The following is an 11,797-nucleotide window of genomic DNA, read 5'->3' as shown; positions in this document are numbered from 1 at the left end:
ACTTGCTTTGCATTCACAGAACAAGCTCCCTTTACATCTCTCACCACCTGTAGCTTTAAACAAAAATTAAAACCAGACATGCAAGATGAATTTAACATTTTAAAATAATAATTAAAAACATTACACATGCAGTGTGGGAATGACTCGGGGGTAAGACAAGAATATACTTCAAATCAGTTTACTCAAGCTGCCTTAAGCAATACTTGTAATTTTGCAACATTCCTAATGTATTCATCAGTATGGCTTAACTCTACAGTAAATGGGACATAAACACAAACTGTAACTACAAGTGGTGCAAATATGAAAGTAATTGTACTACTGGTGATATAACTGTCATATCACCAATTACCATAATTGCACTTGCTTTTTTTCATATGAATTCCAAGCAGACAACAGTGTTCATTCAAATTTGCCTTTTAATGGGATTTTACAGCTCTTCATTCATTGACCAATTTGATTTCAATAATAAAGCTGAATAAGTACAAGATAATTAGCAAGGAGAAAAAAATGCAGCTTCACACCATTTTTACTCAGGCAACAGTGTAGTTCTCTCAAAATAATGAGGCAAGATTCTCCAGCAGTAAAAGCACCATGCCAAAATACTGATCTCAGAACCAAAGGTCACCCAAGAACAGGTAAAATGTTCACACATCTTTCAAGTGATAAAGTGAGATATTTGTGCTATTTCCTCTTGTTGGAATGAAGGGCTGGGGCAAAAGGAGTCTTGTTACTCTTTGTTCTACACAGCCAATTGTAACTAACAGGATTGTCCATGCAAATAAAGATGGATCTAATCAGATGCATAATGAATGCTTGAAACTCCGACTGAACATGATAGAAAGTTTCAAACTGTCTCCTCAGCAAGCACCATTCATTAGAGTAGCAGAGAATATTCCAAGTTATACATAATGCATAAGGTCTAGCAGTAGTGATCACTGCACCAATTTTCTCTTAGTTCAATTCCTTTAATTGTGGCACCAGAATTTACATCAAGGTCCGAGTTAGCACAGGTCGTACTTTAAACAGAATCCAATTCCCTGGTGTTCGAGATGCACTAAAATAAATTCAGGAAAAGTCCTCCCAACAGCTGGTGAAAGATCTGACTGTGTCTAGAATTCTTTCACATTGCCAGGGATATTTACTGTTGGGTGCTATAATTTTCACTGATATCATTAAAATGATTAATATTTGACATATGCATCCGCCTGCTGGACAACTTTACAGATAGTCATAAAACAAAGAACCTCTTTTGGTATTTGGGGTCCATAGATGAGGGGGTTCGGAAGGGGGCTGGCTGGAGAAAGTAAATGTAATGACTCGTTAACTGACTTCAATAAATTGAGAGCTGGCCATCGCAATGTAATATATTCAGAAAGTACTACCACATTCAACCAGCCTCTATTTACATCAATAACCATCCACACCAATGGGAAGATGTCCTGATATGTGTATTTGTTGCCCAAATTGCACCAATTTCTAACATGCCAAACGCAAATAACGATATCCAAATTAATAGCATAAGCAGGAACAGCACATTGGTATTGGCATTCATGAGCAACACGGCTTTCCAAACTAAATCTTTCCTCTGTTGGGACAAAACCAGCCAATGCCAATTTAAATTGATGCAAAGTTCCAAATGATGGGCAAAACCTGTTCGACACTTGTATCTGTTACAATCTTGCCACACCAAGCTGAAAACTTAGATGACTACAGTCCTATTATTAAAAATTACAAAAATATTTTTCTAAACTTGCTGCTAATGTTAAAGCTAAGAATTAGTGTCCACTCTGGTGATTCAATATTCAACCATCTTTAAGTCTACATTCTGCTTTTGTGACTTGATTCAGACAGCTTCATAATTGTGTGCTTCACAATGTCTATAATGGTAAGGATTAAAAAAGGGTCATCTCAGGGAATGATGAATTCAACTGTGAACAGTGAAGAGTGAGGTCTGTGATAATGTTAGGGATTCCCTGATGTTTGCATGCACACACACACGACTTCCACGTTCATCCCATAGACCAGTAATGCTAATTTGCAGAGACAATGAATTGCAGCTACTGGCATCTTCTGTAGAACCCAAAGTCCTGGAGTAATTCAATGGGTCAGACAGCATCTTTGGAGGACATGGATAGGTGATGTTTCAGGTGGAGAAATTACCTATCCATGACCCTCAGAGATGCTGCTTGACCCACTGAGTTCCTCCAGCACTTTGAGTAATGCCAACTGCCATCCACTTCAGTACAAAATGGCAGTAATCCAGTGTAAACGTTTTCTTAGTTTGAAGGGGGGAAAGCACATTGCAAAACAAACACTGCACAGAAAGTCAGCTTTCCCTTTGGTTGACACGGAACAGAAAAACAAGTAAAACAAAGTAACTTAACGCTTCTCAGAAAGCCGGTCCATTTTAAAAGGTGGCCAATCTGCTAGTTTCCTTGTGTATTTTTCAAAACTTCATGTTCCCAGCATTTGCAGCTTTTCTTTCACGGGGATTAGCATTTTAGTATAAAAGAATATATTGTGGTTTAAGCCAGCAATTTAGAAGCAGATGCGGAAGTGTATGCTGCTTAGACAAGACACCCATCATACATTTATTTAGAAGATGACGATGATTAACTTGAATATTATTAAGAGTGTCTCGTTCAGCTATCTAGTGGCTCATTGGTTTAAAGTAGACTGTGGCCTGGTGCTGAGTATGCAGAAGGGTGGGGTTGCAGTGGAAGTGAAAGAGTGACAGGGGTGCGCAAGTGTCAGATGTGCATCTCTGCACATGTATTGATTTAGTTTAACCCGATTTTGTCAAAAGCAGAAAGCGCAGAGCACAGATGAAGAGGTGTAACCCTCAGTTTGATGTATCAATAAACGTATGTTCAACCGTGATGCGCACCACAGTAAAACAGCAGGCCAACACTCATTTTCTAAGTTCTTGCCTGATGAAAGAGTGACTGAGTTGCTAATGCAAAGCCCTGCAAACATGTGAGAAAGGGGCATAGGCAGGAATGGATCAATCTTGCATCATTAGTATGCATCATACAATCAGCAATTTATGGATGAATGGTTTTAAGGGCTTGGCTCTGTCATCTTTAATTTGATGAGAAGTCCATGGTCCACCGTTCATCTTTTACCCGACTGCAGGTTTGAGATAACTAATTCACTGTATGGGCAAATCTCAAGCACAGACCAACTTTTCTAAAGTTCAGTATCTTCTATTAAGAATTAGATTAATCAATGTCTTGATTTTGTAATAATGCTTGTAGATATACCTAGCAATTAATAATGTGAAATCCAAACTAACCCAGTGTCCTGTTATCTGCGGAAACTGAGTGGTTGCTGGTTGCCAATGGCGATAAAACTGCTGTTGAGGCAAGCCTTGCATGAACTGATGACCAACTCAACCCCAGCAAAAGTACAGGCTCCACTTGTTTTCCTAGAGAAAGCAAGCAACAATCTAAAAGTGAGCGTGTTTGAAGATCAAACAAATGATAATTTAAGCATAGTACTGGAGGTGAAATATACGTGCACGTGTCCCTGTGATCTACATGTTGCAACAAGCAGTAATTTCTTTCTGGAAGTTAAAAAAAAACACCATTTCCTAAACTTCATATACCTCTAAAGAGATGAACTATTTGGTTAAGTGACATTACACTGCTGCGTTGGTACAAGGCAGTTTTTAAGATAACATGAATACCTCCAGACGAGGTCTTACCCAATGTTGGAGTGAGATTACCCCCTCTTCCAGCCCAGATTTAAGATTCAAACACTAACCTTTAGCAGAGAAAACTGAGACGATGATAAAGCAGTAGCGTGAAGGAAGCAGTGAACTATTATGGCCGAGACCTTTCCTTGGGGGATGATACCAAAACAGTCTCTACAGTCTCTGTGAGATCTAGCCCGCACCAAACTGGCTCAACACTCAAATGCAAAACCAAATCCATGACAGCTGAGAACGATGAGACATATCCACATATTTCCATCTCTTTACCAGATTCACAAACTCAAATATACATTAATGGCAGTTTCAACAGCTACATTTACAAACAAAAATAAATTTAATAGTCCAAAAAGACTACACATTCATGAAAGTTGAAAAGCTTTGATAAACAAACTGATATTTCTCCTCTTCCCCCACAAATACATACGACCTACAGAATTACAAAGTAACTAATAAATCTACAACAGAAAGGCTTGAGGGGAGAGGGGAAAAGGAAGCACTTTATAAAATGTTTCTATTCTATTAGTCAAATCAACCAGCCACTTTGGCTGCAAGGAAGATTCAAATAGATCATACAAAAATAAGGATTGACAAGAAACTTTCATAAATCTGTTAAAATACAATGCCTAATTTGCAAAGATTATTAAACAATTAGGCAAATCCATTTTGTTTTATTTACAAAAAATAGAATGGGGGGGGGGTTTGCATAGTTTGATCTATCACCTTCCCAAAGAGCCCACCATGACTACAGCTACCACTGAAATGTCTACCACCCTCATTTTCATTGAAATTCTTCCCTTCCCCAATATAGGATGGCCCGAGTCAGAAACACCATCACTGTTGGATGGAAGAGGCAATGTGGTCTTGTGGAGGAAAGAGGAAAGAGAGGATGGAAACTTGACAACGCCAAGACCTCTTTCCCAACCTCAATTGGTGAACGTTTTACTCACACAAAATTAGAAACTTTCCATGTAGGAGCAGCTCTCATTAACCCAATGTTCCCAAGAGGATAGTTTATCTTCAACTAAGTGGCCATTGTCACTGTGTCATCCCAGGAGGGGAGCGGATACTGATGCAAATTAATTACAAAGTAAGGGAAAACAGTGCATGAAATCAAGAAAATTCCTTGTTTAAAACAACATTGTAATCTGCAGGCCTTCAAAATCCAGCCTTTACAATAAATCTATATATGTAACATTCTTCACTTTCCTCTTCCCAATATTTTCCTCTTATTTAAGTTAGGTGTGCCAAATTATAGAGAACATATAGAGAAAGAAAAAATAGATGGAAATGTCATGAACAAAAAGGCTTAAAACCTCTGAAGAGAGCTGAATTAACCGCCAGACTTTAAGCCTTTTTGAATTTTAGAATATAATTTATGATTGTTTTCCTGGATGTTAAAGAGCTTAAGAATTTTATATTGAAAGTTCAGTACAATTCTTTGGAGATGCTGGATGTTTTATTTAAGAGCAACAAAGCTCATTTGAAAATGTTTGGTGTTGCAGTTACAATTTTGAAAAACAGCCTTCACATGATTGCAGACTGCAATATACAAAAGATTGACTGCAGAATTAAAAGTAATTCAATGCTTAATTGCTATTTTCTACAGTCACTGTACGATATCTATGAAGCAGTACTGAAGTACAGCAAAATGTAACCATGTGCTGCCACGGGGCACATACTTTTATTCCTTACACTTTTCCAGTTACGTGGTGGGTAAATGAATGCTTGCCAATCTGGTAGAATATTGTTGGAAACCATCAACAAGTGTCTGAAAGCATAGGACAAGCAATAAAGGATGCTGAACCGATGTTCTCTCAACCTTTTAACTTCAGCATCACAGCCTTGTCCTATCGAATATTGGGGTGCTAAAGACATTTGTAATCCATTTACCAGCAAGTGCATGATCCGATCCAATTAACACTTTTTAATTTTTCTTGCACGAAAATGAGATTGGACATTGAAATGTACTTTAACAATACAGCCAAGCAAACCAGAACATTATTCTCCTTCAATAACATTTCCATAAAAATTATGACCCATTTTCAGTTCTCTCAAAAATCAATTTCAAAATTACTTAGAATTGCAACCTGTCATTTTTTTTTTGGACAATTTTGAAGTACTTTATGTCATTGATTGTAATCTTATTTTGAAATATATAAATAAAAGTTATTTGTGCGTTGAGCAACTGTAGGCTAATGGACTGCTCTAACTCAAGCTCATTGTGTTACTCAAAACAGGAGGGGGAAAAATTAGTCCTGGAAGGCAATTCACAAAGCTTTTTTAAATCCCATGATCCTCAGCGTAAAATGAACTGGATTTGCTCAAAATCCAACAGCCCCAGTACTTTGTGCTTCGTGAATAATAACAACTGTGACTTCAAAGGTGCTGGTCTTTATCCTTCTTTGATACTTTCTATTTAACTAGAACAAGCATCAGAGTTTAGCACAAATGTCTGTAGTCCCCATTAAAAAGGGCGTATAATAAAGCAGGAGGTAGTTGGGCTGTTGTGAACTTAAAATATAAACATTAATATAACAGATTATTTTACCAAAAAATAATCAACCAACCTTTTGGATAAACAGTAAAACTACTCTTCCGTGACAATATTCCCTGACTAAAATGGTTAGCTATAGGACTTATAAATTTCAAATGTTTTTTGGTTCAGGAAACTTGTTAAAATTTCTCCATCAAACTCTCGCATGATATTAGAATGAGGTGTTTTACTGGCTGACAGTGTTCAATCTCAGTCTGGTACAGTCGGGACATAGGTTCGCACCATGATTCTCTGCTCAGAAAGGAACTGTGGCATGTCATGTTGCCACAAGGAACTGATGCTTCACTCCAAGACCAATCACCCTTGCCAGCTGAAGTATTTCCACATTCCAACTCAACGGAAAAGGAATTGGGTGACTGCAGTAAATTATGGAATGATTTATCTATATTTCATCTTGAACACCTTTCAAAAGACTTACAAAATTTATTTTTGTTCAACACGTTGGGAACATGGCCAATTTCAAACATTGACAATGCTTGCTGTAGCCTACCATTCACAGAGGCACCAGGAAATAGAAAGCAATTTTAGCATTTCTGAAACCAATCAAAAAAAGTATTCGACTGGTTTGAGTCTGCCATTGATTGGGTACATTGCCAGCCTCAATTAGCTAGGTGGCCTGTTTCAGTATTGACGACCGACTGGGAGATTTGCTCAGTCTCACAAAATCATGCAGTAAGTCTGCATGTTATAAGATTTGATTCCAAAGTTTCCCACTTTTTGCCATAAATTATCAGAATTAACTCCGAATTAGCACGTCCAATGAAGGAAATAAACTCAGTTTTCACAAATCAGAGAACTGAAAATGGTGCTCCTGGTGCACTACAAGACCCACAGGGGTCCGCATGTTCTCCTGAATCATGTGCCATTGTCAACCAAGATTTTACTCAAAAATGAAACAAGCCAATCTGGTTTGATACTATTTGAAGCATGAATTTTTAAAAACAATGGAAATAATATCTTGCACTATGATGCTCAACAAAGTGGGGTGTGGGGAGAGATGGAGCTAACAGTCAACTACCTTAATCTGAATTTCAGGAATTAACACACTGAAGCCAGTCTTTCTTTGTTGCTCTCTTGCTACCATTTCTCGTACTTCAAGCTGACGACCTTTGCTGATAGTGAGGCCATTTGGTTTGCCTCGATTTTCTACTTGAAAACATAAAAGGTAAAAAGTACTCAAACAAGGTTCATTGTGCATCTTCACTCTAGCTAAAATGGATTGTGAAAGGGCAAGGTGAAGACCCGTAACAGATTGGGAAAGGGCGAAGTGATGACCCGTAATGGAATGGAAAAGGGTGAAATTATGACTTGTAATTACTTGGAGAAGAATTAGGTGAAGATTTATAAACCTGTGATAAAAAAATCTAGATTGAAGTAGCAAAAATAAAATATAATATCTAATGACACAGCACACAGGCCCAAAGAACAAGAATTGGCAAAGTATTTAGAAATTCAATGAGAATCAAATCAGTGAAACAAATAGCTCTGTAACTGCCTTTTCATGTCTCTTTAAGAGCTATATGTGTATCAGCCACTTTTAAACTTGGATTTAAGCTCTCATATCATTTTGTACTCAAAAAGGCCAAATGCATGCCAGACTGCCTTTGCATGCGTAAAGGCATTTATGGCTTGTATCCTATGGCTCAACCAATTTCAAGTGTAGAAACAGAGAAAAAGCAGTTTATAAAGAAAACAAGATTGAGCACACGCTTACACTTCACACTGATCGGACCTGGAGGCCTAGATCACCGCATGGCGGATTCTGAGCAAATATTTGTCAAGTGACATAACGGAGGAAAGAATGCAGTGTACTGTTCAGCACCATGATTCCTTGGAAAGTGCTAATTGTCAGTTTCAGACTCAGATATACTTGAACCGAAGGGAAAATTTGCATTAGGCCGACAAGGTTTACCTTTCTTTCACCTTGCCTTCCTTACACTCACCTCATTCAGTGGGCTGGCGAAACATCACCTTTAGGGCCTCGGATTAATTTGACACCAACATGTGAATGCATTTTGAAGGAGATGCAGAAAGGAGAAATTTAAGAGGGCACATAAAGAGGATTTAAATAGGGATTTTCTGTCACAATGAGCGATAAATTTATGTTGGCCAGAGTTTAAAGTGCTTATCGCACACCATCACCTATATGGTGACATACTCAGCAGGCGGGATTGTGTTATTTCAAAATAAATCTATTCCAGTACTGTGATTACAGAGAACTCTAAGAGTATAATTGCAGTAGGCAAAAAGGCAGATAATGTGGTAAACTTTAAACCTCTTCAAACATTAAGTCTGGACAAAGCAAACGTAGGCTTTTAAGACTTGAATGCACCAAAGAGTTAATGCAATTGTATCAACATGCACGCACAGCAGCGTGGTATTTAGATATTTTAATCCATGATCTCTCTTCATAAACTGCATTTACGTGGGCTCCAATGTATTATAACGCTGGTCCTAGCATCTGAGATTTTGAGCTCTTCTAACGGTATGACACGGTGCAATCCTTTACATCCGAGTGCAGACACACCGGGCATTCTTGGAACCCAACCTCACCCTCTGGACACACGCTTCAGTTTGATTGAGAGGTGTAGGCAAAGCTGTGCAGCAACTCTGCTTTTGGTAATACTGTGTTCATCAGGCACCTAAAGCAGGAAGATTTCTTCAACACCATTTACAATGATGAGCCACGGGCGTTTTCTGTTAATGTCAAGTGCAGAATCTCAAGAGGTGAATCACCACATGGGGCGTCAATCTCGCAAAGATGTTCACCATCCTACCAATTATTTTAATCTCCCTTTTTTTTCCGGTCAGTGATGTATGTTTTCATTGTATATCGGATCTGAACCGAGACTTCCGTGGACATTTTTCGTAAAGGGCTGAGGGGGGAGAAAGGTGGGGAGATTTGGTACCATCCCCAATTACACTCTCCCGTGTATACTCGGTTAGTGCTTGCATCCACAGTTTTCAATCGGTGTTCTATTTTCTTTCCCTGTTCAGCTGTCGTCATAGGTTCATGCGGAGGTGTGCTGGTCTGTTCGGGGGCACGGGATACGTTTGCTTTTTGAAAGGCACAGAACTCACGCCCATTGGATTCCGGATCGGCAGTGGAGCAGATGCCTCTCCACTAACGGTTACGTCCATCTGTTCCATCCCAACGTCCATGGGGTAGTCCGATGACCCACGCCCTCTGGGCGGTGGTTCCATGCCGGATCCCCGACTCCAGCAGTCGGCAGAAGAAAACTTGATCGGGCTGCAAAACAAAGAGGCGTGAAGTGGACTATTCATAAGAGACCAATCTGCTTTGAGCTACTCTAAGAATGTTCAAAACATACATGGTGGGAAACCATCCAGCATCTTTTAACATTCTGTACAAACCTGCTTAAAAGAGGACCCACATTTGAGGCAACTCGCACACAAGGTGACCTCTCTCCAGCCAAACAAAAAAACCTAAAAAAAATTATGATTCATGTGAAATAAAGTATCAGCAATATAAGCGGAAGAAAGAGAAAAAAGCAGAACTGACACAAAATTCAAGATAATTTTGGATTACACTCTGTACTTTGTCATGTGGAAATGCACAAAACATGGAAACTGACCAAGTACAAAGTGCTGGAGAAACTCAGTGGGTCATCTGTGGAGTGAATGGGCAGGCGACATTTCAGGTCGGGGCCCTTCTTCAGACTGATGCCGTCTGACCCGATTAGTTCCTCCAGCATTGTTTTTTTGTTCAACATTCTAGCATTTGTGTCTCCATTTAGCAAGGTACTAGTGTTGGACACCTTTAACCCACCTTTTCCATTAATCGGTCTAGTCCAATCTTGAACATAAACATGAATTCCAACCTCAACCATTCAGCCTGACATTGGAAGCCTACTGTCTATTTATGAACAAACTGAGTTCTTAAGAAGAATCCAGTAGGTTCACCGTCATTTCCATGAATTGTGGTTCATTTCCATCATTAAAAAAATAAGTAAATACACTTTCAATGTCAGGCTCTCTGGGTTCTCCTAGCAGCCCCTTAAAGAATGGTGCAACATTTGCCAACCTCCAGTCTTCCGGAACCTCACCTGTGGTTAATGATGATGCAAAAATCTCTGCAATGTCTTCCCTGCTTCCCACAATGTCCAAGGGTGCACTTGGTCAGATTCCGAGCATTTATCTACCCAAATGTACTTTAAGTCTGCCAATAATTTCTATATGGTCCAAGACATCACTCAATTTGCCTCCAAGTAAAAACTGATGAGATATGTTAATTAAAAATCTCATCCATTTCATGTGGCTCCACACATAAATGGCCATGCTGATCTTTAAAGGAACCTATTCTCTCCCTCATCACCCTTTTACTCTTAATATACATATTTGGATTTTCCTTTACCTTGTTGCCAGATCCATCCCTTGCCCTCTTTTTGCCCTTCCAATTTCCCTCGTGTACTCCTACACTTCTTACAGTCGATGAGGGATTCCCTTGATCCTGACCCGATGCATATTTCCTTTTTTTCTGATCAGAGCCTCAACATCTTTTGTCAACCAAGGTTTCCCAAACTTGCCAGTCTTGATCCTGCACCCTAAAGGAATACTCTGTCCCTAAACACTTCCTACTGCATCTTTAGAAGTCTCAAATTTGCCAGATATCTCTCTACCTGCAAACAGTCTCACCAGGTCAAACTCTTAGTTCCTGCCTAATGCCTCCAAAATTGGCCTTGCCCCTATTTAGGACCTTAACCTGTGGACCTGTCCTATCTTTTTCTATAACAATTTTGAAACAGAGCTCCCGTAGGAAGCTCACAGACACAGGGAAAATGTGCAAACTCCGCAAAATTTTCCACATGGTCCTATATCCTGGTTTTCCTAATCAGTATCTCAAGAAAAATTTCCATCAATCTGTCCTCCATCTCTCCATCAGGTAATTTGACTTATCCAGTCCATCTATATGTAGAATAAAATTCCCATGATTATTTTATCTCCATGAATCACTTCATACTTCTTTGCATTTTACTTCCACTGCCTATTTCACCAGCATATCTCCAGGGATATTGATAGATGCACAAGGATTGGGTACTTTTTTGCTGCGATTTTTAAGTAATTTCAATCAAAATCTGTTCTTCATCCTGGTTTGATCTGCTGTGTACTTCCAACATTTAGTGCATAGATTTCTAACTTCTGGGTTTGAATTCTACAAACATATCCAGTTCACCGAGGATTGAAATTCTTAGGGGAATATGTCACAAGTGTGGAGTTGCCCGATACATGGGTTAGATGGGAACTGAGGGCAATATGGATGAGAGAGAGGGGTATTGCTTTTGTGAAGATATGAGAGGAGGCAAGGCCACTATTCTGCAAAGATTAAAAGAATGAGAAATAATATTAAAACAAATATTAAAACATGCAAAATTCTCAGTAAGTTTGACAGAGCAGTGATGTGAAGCTGTTTCTCCTTGATGAGCGCCTGGAACTAGGGGGTCACAGTCTCATAGCTTGGGGTTAAAACATTTGGGAATGTGCAAAAGAGAAATGTAGTCACTTAAAAG

General features: G+C 39.1%; 1 protein-coding gene across 3 annotated transcripts in view; it reads right to left on the bottom strand.

Moving 5' to 3' along the window:
* Nucleotides 1–396: 396 nt before the first annotated feature.
* Nucleotides 397–11,797, bottom strand: part of rps6kb1 (ribosomal protein S6 kinase B1) — a 62,347-nt gene continuing 50,946 nt past the window's right edge. For 2 of the 3 annotated variants that reach the window (XM_033045793.1, XM_033045792.1), the window contains exons 15-16: nt 9,645–9,716; nt 397–9,519 (exon numbers count right to left, since the gene is read on the bottom strand). In XM_033045793.1, coding sequence (XP_032901684.1) covers nt 9,273–9,519; nt 9,645–9,716 — 319 coding nt within the window. In that variant the 3' untranslated portion in view covers nt 397–9,272. The remainder of the gene's footprint in view (nt 9,520–9,644; nt 9,717–11,797) is intronic. The other variant, XM_033045794.1, reaches the window with a different exon arrangement.

This window comes from Amblyraja radiata, chromosome 28 (genome assembly GCF_010909765.2).
Source record: "Amblyraja radiata isolate CabotCenter1 chromosome 28, sAmbRad1.1.pri, whole genome shotgun sequence".
NCBI lineage: Eukaryota > Metazoa > Chordata > Chondrichthyes > Rajiformes > Rajidae > Amblyraja > Amblyraja radiata.
The sequence above is the reverse complement of the archived record's forward strand: the minus strand, read 5'-3'. Positions and strand labels throughout refer to the sequence as shown.